The sequence below is a fragment of the Crinia signifera genome, chromosome 6 (genome assembly GCF_055691185.1).
Source record: "Crinia signifera chromosome 6, ASM5569118v1, whole genome shotgun sequence".
NCBI classification, from domain to species: domain Eukaryota; kingdom Metazoa; phylum Chordata; class Amphibia; order Anura; family Myobatrachidae; genus Crinia; species Crinia signifera.
In genome coordinates, this window is record NC_139222.1 from 112770115 (window position 1) to 112784224 (window position 14110).

At 42.2% G+C, this 14110-nt stretch overlaps 1 protein-coding gene across 1 annotated transcript in view; it reads right to left on the reverse strand.

The window, feature by feature from the left end:
- Window positions 1-14110, reverse strand: part of LOC146009631 (cadherin-like protein 26) — a 151774-nt gene that overhangs the window by 31399 nt on the left and 106265 nt on the right. The window contains exons 12-15 of the mRNA XM_083150082.1: window positions 13829-13971; window positions 11528-11758; window positions 5936-6157; window positions 4036-4151 (exon numbers count right to left, since the gene is read on the reverse strand). Of these exons, the coding sequence (XP_083006208.1) occupies window positions 4036-4151; window positions 5936-6157; window positions 11528-11758; window positions 13829-13971 (712 nt within the window). The remainder of the gene's footprint in view (window positions 1-4035; window positions 4152-5935; window positions 6158-11527; window positions 11759-13828; window positions 13972-14110) is intronic.

Consider the following 14110-nt stretch of genomic DNA (forward strand, 5'->3'; position numbering starts at 1 on the left):
TGTAATTCCATGTCAAACGTACTTGCCTGACTTAGATAATTCAGCTTTCCCTATTGCATCACATATTTATAACCTTTCAAATGCTCTATATCATGGAGAAATCTATTAACAAGCATTGCAGCAGGCATTGGGCACAACTAATGCATAGTCAGAGGTTTGACCTAATACCCATATGTGTCCAGCTCTGGAATGGAAAACTTTTCAGAGCTTGTACCCAATAGGCAGCATACAGTAGTTTATGATGATAAATAGAAGTCTATGGGCTTCTCTACACAGCAATTCCTGAGAGGGATCAGTAGGATCATAAACCTGGAAATCCCTACATTCCAAAGGATAGTGTGTATCATTTAATAAATACTGGTAAGCATTTATATAGTGCAGTGGTTCCCAACCCTGGTCCTCAAGTACCACCAACAGTTCACATTTTCCAGGTCACCCAGCAGGTGCACTCATTGTTCAGACACATTTTAAAAGATCCACAGGTGGAGCTAATAATGGGGCAGATGTATTAAGCCTTAACAAGAGATAAATGCAAGGGTGATAAAGAGAGATAAACGTCCAGCCAATCAGCTCCTTACTGACTTTTTTCAAACACAGCCTGTAACATGGCAGTTAGCAGGTGATTGGCTGGACGTTTTTCTCTCCTTATCACCCTTGCATTTATCTCTTGTTAAGGCTTAATACATCTGCACCTATGTCCTTTGTGATTCTGTGTGGAGACCTGGAAAATGTGCACTGTGGGGGGTACTTGAGTACCAGGGTTGGAACCACTGATATAGTGTATTTGAATCAATTAAATCTTTTAATATACAGTAGTATAGTTAAGAGCCCATCAAAATGACGGCTTAGGGGGGTATTCAATGTGCTCCGAAAAAAACTATTTTACGTTTAACAATATGTTTTCGTTTATTTCGCATCAAGAATCCTTTTTCGCTATTTTTTTTTTCGAGGTATTCAAAGGTTTTTTTTCCGGAGACAGCAAGAAGTGAAAAAAGTGAAAAAAGTGAAATGTATCGAAAAATGGCCGTGACTTTTTCGCTAAGCGAAACCTGTCTCTGGCACTTGGGAATCAACTGCAATGGCATCAAGGCAGACATCAAACTGCAAAGGGCTGTTTGCGGAGGCAGCAGGAGACGTAAGGACCTGCAAGGGGAAACATTAATGGGAACATAGAGAGCTGGTCAGTAGTGGCCCTGTTATAGACAGACATGGCACCGAGTTACACCTGGCACACAGCGCATGCGCCCTTGGTTTGTTTTGGGTTTAAACTAGGGAATGGGTCTTCAACCTGTGGCCCTCCATCAGGAGTGTCACAGATTAAAGACCAGTGGTGCAGGGGCACATGAATCAGCTACTTACCATTTCCCCACAGCAGCTGAGAACTAGGGCCTGTCTCTGGCACTTGGGAATCAACTGCAATGGCATCAATGCTGGGAAGTGAATTGTAATAAAACAACTAATATTTCACACAAATAACAAAAAAACAAAATAAGGGCAAACAATCCTACATATATTTTATTCTGGAGATCAAACGAGCCATTACTTAACAAAATACAGAGTTGAATCTATGAATTCGTCACCCGTGACATGGTGAAAGGAAAATTGAGAAGAAGAGCATACACGCGGAAACATTCATATCGGTATCATATCATTGAATATGTCTGAGTGAAAAGTCGAAAAAAAGCTATAAAAAAAAGTGAAAAAGTGGAAATATCGCTACCGAATCAAACGAAAATGCATCGTGAAAAAAAACATTTCACATACTCGAAAAATGACTAGATTGAATAGCTGAGGACTCTCCGATGTGAAAAAGTGAAAAAAAACACGTGAAAAAAACCATTTCGATAACGATTGAATACCCCCCTTAGTCCCCATCTGCTCCTACCTCCAATCTCTGTCTATACAGCTCTCTCTCTCTCAATATCTAGCAAGTTTGAAACAGATCATGTTGCTTTCACTTTCTGTTAAGGAGTAATTTTGTCCATCAAGTGGACCCTAGTGGTCACTGGCGGTACTTCACCTCAGAAGTCAGGAGAATTTTTTTGACTTTTATACATACAGTATAGATTTATTTCTACATTGGGAAGCAGAAGGCGCTAAATGATGTATGTACTGTATGTGCACAACCACAGAAACTATCCCAGAAAGGTGGACAGTAAACCCTTACCACTCAATAATGCTGGGGCAGTAGAGCATCACTTACATGTGCCACACCAATATATGGGGGTAAAATTGCAATTTTGCACTTACAAATAATTATACTTTTTGACAAGGATATAGCAATAATGATATGTGTGCTCCATAGTGTTAAAGTGCTTTGTTACAACAGTAAATAAAGCATCCTCTGGTAAGTAAGCTCTTACAAGAGGGCCTTCTCTCTGCTTGTAATTCTGTAAAGGTGCCCATACACGGTGCAAGGGTGTGCCCCCCCCCCCGGATGGAGGTGAGCGGCGCTGATTGAGGCCACTACTCCCCCTCACCCCCTGGAGCGACTTGGGCCGCTGCATCACCCACCAAGCCACCATCCCCCCTGGGGAGCGTCGCGGCAACCTGCATCACCCGGCAAGCCCCCCCCCCCCCCTGAAACGTCACGGCGCAGCATCACTGGTGCCTCCCTCCGGGGAGCATCGTGGCAGTCAGCATCCCCTCCCCCCATGGAGCGACACAGCGTGTGAGTGCCGGGGCGATCCCCCCTGTGGAGTGGGTGAATGATTGAGTACCGGGGCACCCCCACCCCCTCCCCGCCTTGGGCGCTCCGATGCCTAGCACCAGCCCTCCCTGCGAGCATTCCATCGCACCACACATAATGTCTGTGCAGCCCTTGCTTTTTTAACTAGCTTTGGATTGCATTGCACGGAAATCACATACAATTTGATCTCATGCTATGTGTTGCAATCTAGTTCAAAACTCACAGAATTATTGTACCGTGTGTGGGCACCTTAACACGTGAGAAATAATTATGTTTATAAATAAAGATATTAACTTGTTTACTACTGCCCTGCTTATCATCCCTGCAGAATATCATTTTGCTGTATGTTCCATCCTGCATGGCAATGTGGTACCTTTTAGTGTTATATAAATAATAAGAGAGTACTATACTAAGGGGGAAATTTACTAAGACAGGAGTTCTCTTTTACATGGGATGTTGCTATGGGCAACCAATCAGAATCTACTTTTTTATTTAGCACCCTCTAGAACAGTGGTGTCAAACTCATAGCCCTCCAGCTGTCGTGGAACTACATGACCCAGCATGACCTGCCACAGTTTTAGCAATCCATTATGTAAAATCTGTGTCAGGGTATGCTGGGATATGTAGTTCCACAGGAGTTGGAGGGCCATGAGTTTTACACTGCTGCTCTAGAAGATAATAGTATCTGGTTGGTTGCCCATAACAACATCCCATCTGAAATAGAACCCATTTTCCAGGGATTATATATCTGCAGCGGACATTGGAAGAAATGCACTGAGCTTCAAAAGTGATAAAATGGAGAGTGATAAAGAACCAGCCATGACATTTTTCAAACACAGGGCGGGATGTTGTAACATCCACTGCCCATTACTGCCGGACATCGCATTATTAATAACGGCATATGTTCTAACATATGCGGTTATTAACGCAAGGGACAGCTCTTGCGATAAGAGCTGTCCCTTGCGATGCGTCGCCGGCGCTGGACTTCTGGGTCTGTGACCCGGGAGTCCATCTGCGCATGCGCAGAGTGCCGGCGCCGGCCGCAGGGCATGCTGGGAGGGATCCGTGACGGATCCCTCAAACAGCGCTGCGGTAAGAAGTCCATAGGCTTCTGCAGGGAATCGCCAGCTTTTGCTGGCGATTCCCTCCGCAGCGCTGCCACTGCGGAGGGGCCATACAGCATATAGAAATGCGGTAAAAACCCAGATAATGGGGTTTTTACCGCATTTCTGCTTTAGAGAATCTCCCCCACAGTCTGTGACATAGCAGGTAGGAGCTGATTGGCTGGTTGTTTATCACTCTCCATTTTATCACTTGCATCTGGCCCATTATGCTTCATACTGTACCTCACAATCCTTTTTACCACCTTCTTCATTGTACGCAATGATTGTATTAAGAGGCTCATTTTCCATTGGGGTCATGACTTTCTTAGTTTCTATCTTGCACAACAGGAAACAAAGTACTGTATCAATGAAATAAATACATCTATGTGAGTACTTGGAGGAAACACAGCAGTAGGGGGCAATGTACAAGAAAAAGTCAGACTGGTAAATAGCCTTTAGCTGAAACAAGTGAAGGATGGGGGCTTGCAATTTACAATGGAGAAATAACACAAAACAGAATTATCTCGAGAAACTGAGAGAAGCAACAGTGCCCTCTGCTGGAAAGATTAAAGTAAGGCAAATGGCCAAGTTTGGGATGTTTATATTGATTTAGCAAACAAGAAATAATTTAAAATAAACATTAATTTTATCACCAGTCATTATTTGTAGTACCAAAAGCAAATCAATAATGCACACAGACTGTAACATAATAGCAATTTTAAACATAAGCAAGTTGGATGTTCTCTGGTTAAATGCATTTTCTAGAATTGCAGTCTGTAGTTTAGCTAAGGCAAATATGAATCAAATATGCCCTGAATATGCATTAATGATGGGGGTTGGAAACACTAATGGCAGCGTCTCACAGGATGTGTGGTTTATACTCCTAAAGTCTTCCCTCCACTCACAATAAAGTAAACATCTCATCATATCATAGTTGCCTACCCTCCTGCATTCTGCAGGAGACTCCCTGAAATAACAGCAATCTCCTTCTCTCCCTCATTAGTCTACCAATCTCCCTCATTTCACCTAGCCCACATCACTCTGTTACATTTTTTGGGGGAAAAAGGAATGAGAGAGAGAGAGATACATTTACATTGAATCATCTGCACCATTTCCCAGCACCTTACCAAGTATACCAGGGCTGGGCATCACCAGCCCTCCAGATGTTAATGAACTACGCATCCCAGGATGCTTTGCATTAGTTTTGCTATGTGGCCATGCTGAAACTGATGCAAGGCATGCTGGGATGTGTAGTTCATCAACATCTGGAGGGCCGGTGTTGCCCAGCCCTGAAGTATACTGTAGTAGCTCTTACTAACTGCTTTGGGACTCATCTACATTTGGATATAAGTCATTTTAAAAGATTCCTCTCAGATGTAGCTGAACACATCCACGCTTCTAGGTGCCACGTTCACAATCTCTTTTCACAATCTCTCCATATATGGAACTAGACATGCCCTTTGGGTGGAGCATGACACGCCCCCTCAATGGGGCGCTGTGCAAAATTCTATTACCAACCATAATCTCCCTCAATCTAGTTTTCAAAAGTAGGCAAGTATGCATCATACTGACATGTGTCACCCTTTCTCACACTAAATCTACAGTACTGTTACTATCTTATGTTGCCTTCATGCTATGAGGAAGCCTGTTGAATCTGCCTCCTAGGCTATCAAAGGAGAGAATACAGACAGAAAGCACTCAAATAAAACTTTAAAAAGTGTGTTTTTCTGGAACAAACAAAAGTAACCAACCTGCGGTTGAACTACAAGTACCATAATGCTTTGCTGTAATACCAAATACAGCTGGTAAACTGCCTGGTGCCCAAAAATGCTTTAAACCTTTGAGTGCCAACGTTGCTGTGAGAGATGTGCAAAATATCCGCTACAAATGCCATCCTCTCTCACAGCGGGTCGTAATATTTAACTAAACTTCAATGAATTGACTTTCAGATTATTTGCCCAAAATAACTAAAGAGATTCATATTCCTCGACTACGACCCTGGCATTTTTTGCGGATATTTTGCACATCTCTCACAGCAACGTTGGCACTCAAAGGGTTAAATACTCTGGAACACACATGTGCAATGCTAATCATTTATATTGACATAAATCTTAACAGCCTCAAGAATGAATGAAATACTCACAAAGAAAAAGTACAGGAGCCAGCAGTAGTAGTACAATAGCACCTCCACTTAGAGATGGTGAATCCATAATTTTTTGGACACAGGCCTCACCACCCAAGCAGTCGCATACATGCACTGTGATGTTCTGAAGAGAGATAGTCCCTTGCCGGTCATAGATTTCTAGGTGTATGGTATGGTTGCCTTGATAAGCATCCTTTTCTTTCTTAATCTTGATCACATCATCTGAAACACAGACATTAGGAAGGCACTTTTAATGTACAATCAGGCACTAAAATATCCTCACTTGCTATGTCAGCATGAGCGTGGCTCCATAGTGGAACAAGAACATAAAATATGTCTACATTTATTTATATTACAGGTACAACTGTAAAACAATGCTAAAATGATAGACCTCGAGTCAATTTGCATTTTATTTTCTACTGTCACCTTTATGACTTACGTGTTTCGGCTTGTATATGTATTGTGGAAGATTTAGTAAATGTATTGCATGCCTCCCCAATGGCCTATATGAGACTGGAGCATGTCACCACACCATGGGGTGGATTTATGAAGCGTCAATCAAGGGAATATGCACTATCCCTGTGCGTTATGGCAGGGGATAACGCTTTCCCTAATATATGACACCCGCAACGCGGGTGTTTAACGGGCGGCACTACGGTGGAGGAGACAGCGCAGCTGCGTTATTTTAAAATACTCTGAAGTATTATCTGTCATTGTGGGGCTTCATTCTTTGTGGAGCCCCAAACCGGATCGACATCTTTTTCTGGCACTGCGGGTCTCCTACTTCTAATGTTCAGCGCCGCTTGCTGGTCTCTGGCGTCTTCAAATTAAAACAGGTATACAGCATCCCAGCATCCCCTGCGAACATTACCCGGCACATGCGCATTTTCAATTTGAAGACGCCGGAGACCAGTAAACGATGCTGAACATTGAAAACAACTGCGCATGCGCTGAGGACACAGCGTGAAACACGCAAACCGGCGTATGCGCAGTAGATCAAAGAAAGACAGTGCACCAGCCGTTTTGGGAGGATGCGTATCCCTGTCGGGTGGGAATAACCCACTCCCATAATGAACACTTTGCAAATAATACATCCAGGCGATGTGCTGGGCCACTTCACCACGAAAAAGTGGTAAAGCGAAACTGGGATCATGAAGAACGATGTAGCCCTGATTTTAAATCTACACCCATGTTATTTGTGGCCATATTCACTTCTCAGTCACCTGCTTTGTGGCTGTGTGTGTACTACTGCACCACTCCAGCCACTCCAGATGCTGGACGTATGGTCAGGGATCAGGGGGGACTGTGGGGACATCATTCCTGGGCCCAGACAGAAAGGGGGCTCAGGAGTCTATTAAGTATAATTTACCATAAACAAAGTTCACATTTCCCTAGAAGCGATGTGGAGGTTGAGCAGTGCGACCGGTGCTGCAGACACATGTCTCATCAGGTATGCCAACAGTTTGAGAAAGGGAAGGGGGGACCTGCCTATTGTGTCAGTCCTGGGCCCCACAATGTCTTATGGCAGCCCTGCGTATGGTATTTCTTTGTATTCCTACTTTCCATCTGCCGTTTATAGTATTTGGTGTCCTGGACATTATGAATTTGCTAACGTTGAAGATCTTGTCGAGAAGTACAGGACCAGTGCTCGGCAGGGGTGTGTGTCATAGCCCAGGGCTGCAACATAACCAGTTTTGCCTAATCATGAGTTAAGCAAAAGAAAAGTATCTAGAAACAGTTGCAGTTGCAGTTGCAGAAGAAGGTACAGTACAGTAGAAACCAGTTTGTATATTTTTGCAGCATGCAGGATTCTACGGTATCTGGTTGGTTGATTGGTTGACAGTCAATAGATAAACCACTGTACATTGACATGACAAAAGGTGGAAATGGTCTAGGTCGACATTTGCAAACGGTCGACACAAGCAAAAGGTTGACATGTCAATGGTCGACAGAAAAGGGTTAACACAAGTTCTTCATGATTTTTTTTAATCCCAGTGGGCCTAGAGGGAGAATATAACCGTGCTCAAAGCATAGCGGGCCACGCGAGAGTGCGACAGTGTCCATGTTAAGATAAACACCAAAAACGTGAAAACCTTGTTTCAACCTTTTTCTGCATCGGCCATTTACATGTTGATCTTTTGGTTGTGTCAACCATTTGTCCATGTTGACCAAGACCATGTCCACTATTTATGTGTTGACCTAATGACTGCGACCAATGGTGGTTGGCCTATTGGCTGTCGAACTAGACACTGTCGATTTGATAGTCCACACTTGGATTCTACTATGGTTTACAACTACACATGCCATATAAACACTTTTTATAGTATTTAAATAAAATCTGCTTTACATAAACACAAGTAAAATAACATTCAGGGCAGAATGTACTAACATCTGCAGCCCCTCTCCGCTGCACATCACCGGTTACCGCCTCGTTAATAATTGCATATGCACTAACATATGGGATTATTATTGCAAACGACAGCTCTTGCATTAAGAGCTGCCCTTTGCAAAGCAGCCGGCAACGGGAAGAACGGGAAGGGGAAGTACAGGGCTAAGGAGGAGGAGGTCACTGGTCCAGGCAGCACAGCAGGAGGCTGCCTGGACACAGGTGAAGGGGGCGGCGTGCATTTGTGCGAGGTGGTAGGGGGTCGCAATAAGAAACCCATAGGCTTCTATGGGGTATCGGTTTTAGTCCATACCATATGCAGTAAAAACTCAGATAATTTAATTCTTAACTACATCATAAACAGGCAAGGTAGTTTTTGGTGACAATGGCCGTGGGTAAGGGTAAGACTCACAAGATTCCCTCCGTAAAGCCTATCCCTAACCCTCGCTGGTAGTATCTAAACCTAACCCCTCCCCCCGTCCATCCGCAGCCTGACCCTAATCTTACCTTCTAAGTACCTAACCCTACTTGTTCCTCCCCATACCCTAACCCTAACCGCCTCCCAACTGCAGCCTCACCCTATGTCCCCCTCATAGTGCTTAAATCTAACCCCCTCCTTTCCTGACCTAACCAAAACCCACCCTGCATACTTATAGTCAGCTTAGGTAGCCTGGATGCTGTCATTAGTATTATGAATAGTGGCATCCCCACCCCCGAAATGCTAGGCACATCCCATTACCAGGGCTACTAGGACAGAGTTGATTAACTGGGCAGCAGCGTTAACAGAGCTGCGGTCACACTTGAATCCCACTATAAACCAGCAGGTGCCCCTTTAGGGCTTGGAGCCCAGAGGCAGGCGTCTCCATTGCCTCTGGAAGTTACTGTATGCCCCTGCATTATGATTTATGGTCGGTTAGTAATCAGGAAATGGTTTAGAAACATACACTAGGAGTTTATTTATTATTATGTTATTGTGTTCTACATTTATAATCTGTCTCACTTTTTACAGGCCATAGATCTTACTGCTGACTTTAAAATCTGTGCATTCACAGATGTTAAAGAAAAGGTGCTTTTTAGCAAAACATTTACATAACATTTATACAGTGTTGATAGTTCTTAAGTAACAAAATCTATTCATGTTTTCCCAGAACTGCTAAAGTAATGAAACTCTAATTAGATGCAGTCTGATTTCAGTGACAGACAATGGAATACTGCATGATTTCTAGCTGCTACTTAACGATCGGTAAAAAAAAGTTGTTATGAATAAAAGGCCTGATCTTAAACTGTGAGTAAAGCACAAAAGAGCAAGTAATACACCATTTACACCACATTCTTAAACCCGTTCTCACCGCATGCTGGAACCGAAGATGACATCCGCTCCAAACGCCAGTGAGTCAGCTCTCCATAGGGCTTGAAGTTGAAAGGGTTACACATTCACACTGCCCTAAAATCCAGGTAGCTCACATATATTTATACCCTGAGCCATGCAGTGTCACTTACACGGGTTGACCTGTCAGAACCCATTGGACATAACTTTTCACAAATGTAAATCTATGCATATTTTAAATATGCCCCACCCGCATTATAACACTGTATTGCCAAGGTGCATAGTTACATTCTGTTTTTTTTCCTTACTTTGCTTATCTTAACTCCTCAACTAAGAATCTGCCACTAAACTGTAATATATCAGTGTGAGGTATAAATGCAGTTCCCTCATTCAAGGTATTGGTCTCTCAGGTGGCATTTGCAATATGGCTTTCCTGCATGTAATAGAAAGGGTGGCTAGGCAATGTTCCCTTTAAGTTGAGCAATACAGAAAAATAAAGAATTTCAAGTGTCACACAATGAGGAGTGTACCCTGAAGGGTTCCATTCACAGTCTGCAAGATGATTCCTAGCAAGTTACATGTTTAACCTTCAGTGCTAGCAGGTATATCTCATTCTTCTAACAACCAGATCTTCAGGTTTATTAGCTACAGTAGTTCCCCGCTGTTTATCACCTCTACTTAACAGGTAACTTGTGGGCAGGTGAAACTACCATACAGTGTGTCAGACATTTTCGCAGAAATGACTGTAATTCTCTTTCCTTAAGTCAACTCCTGTTTCACTCAAGTTTTATAAAAATGTCTTTATTATTTATTATTTAAGTGAAAGATCTAATAGTGTATTGTAGCATATTGTACATATCTAAAATATGAGCGCTAATTGAGGAGGGTGATATTCTATATATAAAATTTGTTCAAAAACCAATAGTGTCCTCCATTAATCACATTTTGCAAAACAGAGACTATTTCAAACTGAACCGAGAAGTCATATTAAATAACATAGGGGCAGTTGTATTAAGCCTAGTGAAGAGAGAAAGTGGATATAAAGTGGAAGGTGATAATGCACCAGCCAATCAACTTCCAACCGTCATTTTTGAATCACACCTGATTGGCTGGTGCATTATCACCTTCCACTTTATCTCTTCACCGGGTTTATTAAATCTGCCCCACTGTATGATAATTAAAGATGTGCGGTTTCCTCTTTTAAAAATCTGAAACCCACCCAAATTTCGAGGCTCTGAGTTGAAGTTCCAGTTTTGGATCTTCTCGTAGTGTCAGATCTTGGATTTTAAATCCAAATTTTGTGTTTTGGATCAAATTTCAGAAATTTATCAGATGCCATTTCAGCGGGCAAAATTAACTGGGAAATAATGTTATTAATGTTAATAATACTATATGAATAAAAATTGGCCCAAATTAAACTGTTTTTCCCAAATTTTTGAGAAATCAAGTGCCTGATTCAGAGTTGATTGCAGATTGCAGTGATTATCGAATGACTGTGCTTGTGTACAGATCGTATTGCGAATGTCCGAGTCAAAATAGCGACTGAAATAGCTAATGAATCTAATCACAATGCGTTTGGGGGTGTACCCAACTATTTTAATGGAAGATCTGTGACATCAGCGCCAGGCTCGATTATCCTGTTTCAGTCACAAAGTTGTGGATGGGTCATACTTTCAAAGACTGGAAAAAATAATTTGATGTTTGGGAATTGCATATAGAATATCACAAAGCAACCTAAAGTAATCTGTAAATAATATAGTATAACAAGTCAGTATATCAACACAGAGTGCCAACATATAGTGCCAAGGACTAACCACAACTCTATGGCAAGTTAGGAAAATGTTATTTAACAGATCTGACTGATAAATCTCTTTCTTACCATCATAGTCTAGTAGTTTGACTGGTTTCTTGTCAATGTCTTTATCCAGGACTTGGACATAGAATGGACCGGAGTAAGGCTCCAGGTCTCTGTCAGTGATGGGTGCGTAGAGAAGAGCCTCTTCTGCATTCTCACACGTTGTTAAGTAGGGGCTTTCCAGTCTGGGCACATTGTCATTAATGTCTTTCAAGTTAATTATCATTGTGGCTGTGCCAGTCATTGCAGGAACTCCTTGAAACACAGGGAATTGGGAATATACATACATGTTATCGAGGATGGACTTATAATTACATACGCCAGTTGTTCCCAAACTTCTTGAAGCACTGGGTGATTTTGAGCTAAAAGCTGCTCACTTTTACCGTTTGAGCTGCTTTTAGCGCAAAAGCCGGCCAGTGTGTACAGCCCAGCAATGAGCAGTGAGCGCTGATGCACACTACCGCATCACCACCGGCTGCTGCCTCTCATCTGCTGGTATCACCGCTTTCCATAGTGTTCTGCTATGGAAAGTCGTCCACCCCGGGAAAATCGCTTGCACGGGCGTGTGTATGCACTGAGCGATATTCAAAATCAACACAGCGATTTTTCAGCATCATCAATGTGCATACACACTGGCCATAAATGTCCAGTGTGTATGCACCTGCTGATTATTAGCTTTTTTACTGTACGCTTAAGCCAGAAGCTTCTAATTGAGATATTCAGCAAAAATGATTACATTATATTTACAGGTTGAGCATTCCTTATCCAGATATCCGTTATCCAAATTATTCCGAAAACCATAGTCTGCAAAATGTACTTACAGTACCTACTTGATACATCTGTAACTGGCACTACTGGGGAAATGATATGTAATCTGCACTACTCAGGAAATTATATGAAACTGGCACTACTGGGGAAATGATGGGGAAATGATATGTACCTGGCACTAAATATGTGCAAAAAAATGATTGCTTGGCATTCAAGGTCCGTGCCTGAGATAGTACACAAACTTTGTTTCATGTTTTAAAACCTTGTTTCATGCACAACTAAAATATATTTGTGTGTATTTTATGTGTTTGATGTGTTTGTACAACATAAATGCAAGATTCCTCAAGAAACCTCATTGAAATATAAAAATATTCCAAAATACAGAAAAATCCGTTATCCAAAACGCTTTGGTCCCGAGCATTTTGGATAAGGTATACTCCATCTGTATTATTATTATTATCATCATCATCATTAATATTTGTATTAATAAATAATAGTGCTTATTTGTCATCTTTGGGTTCAGTTTTGTGGAAAAGTCTGGGGTTGTATTTTGGTTGCCCACATATTCTATGATTGGCAGCCACTAGTACATATTTACCATATATTTTTTGACTTTGTCCTGGACCACCAACCTGTGCCAACCCTGTAATTGCTCCAATGTACCCCATTGTGCCAAGGGACCCAGTTTGGGAACCAGTGACATAGGCTATGTTATATTTGCACATCTGATAGAGCCACTTGCAATGTTGTCTTGCTGCACTTTTCAACTGAAACACATTAACTAACAATCTATATATATAAAAGTCTAACTACTCCTCACCTCTATGAGGTAAAGTACCGCCACTGACCACTAGAAGCCACTCATTGGACCAAATTACTCCTCTGTGCAGAAAATGTGGCATAACGGAAAGTGAAAGCAAGGTCACTGATCTATTTTAAACTTGCTGGAAGCTGAGAAGACAGAGATTGGAGGTAGGAACAGATAAGGACTGGGCACCAGATGTACCAAGCTTTAAAAGTGATAAAATGGAGAGTGATAAACCAATAGCCAATCAGCTGCTACCTGCCATGTCACAGGCAGGGTTTAAAATATGACAGGTAAGAGATGTTTGTTGGTCACTCTCCATTTTATCACTTTTCAAGGCTTAGTACATATAGCCCTGGGGGTGGGGTGGCGAGTTTGTGGGCTAAAAGCTGTCACAGCACAAAGTGCAAGTAAAAACTGTCACAGCTGAAAGTGATAGTACATTGCAGAAGTCATCATTTTGATGGGCCTTTAACTAGTTATTTATGAAGCTCAAAATTGCAGAATCAGCTATGGCACCCCTGTCCATGATCAAACTTTGAAGCACTCTCTCCTCTCGCCAGCAAGGAACACCCTCGGTCTATCCCTCAGCTTGTGCCACTTTCCGTATGTTTCTCCGCTAATGCAGCCATATTGCTTTGGCGGGAGAATAATTACAGGGAATGGTCAAAGCTAATTTCGTGGTGAATTTCAGCACTTTTGTCCCTGAAATGTCTGACCATAAAATGAGCCCATACTTATACAGTACTTACCATCATCCACAGCCAGAATTTTCACAACATACTTGTTCTTCTTCACATAGTCAGACTCTCTGTCCAGTTCCGCTTTGGTTGTGATAACGCCAGTGTCTTCATTGATAGACAACCATTCTGCTGTATCATTCTCTATAATGTACCTGAAAAAGTAGTGTAATGGGGAAGTCTAGGTAGGTAGCAGGCAGCCACAAATACATGTCTGCTCACAGGATGACTTCTAGTCATCTAGTATCTGGGATACTGTCCATGACTGTCATGTTAAACTACTACAATATATTC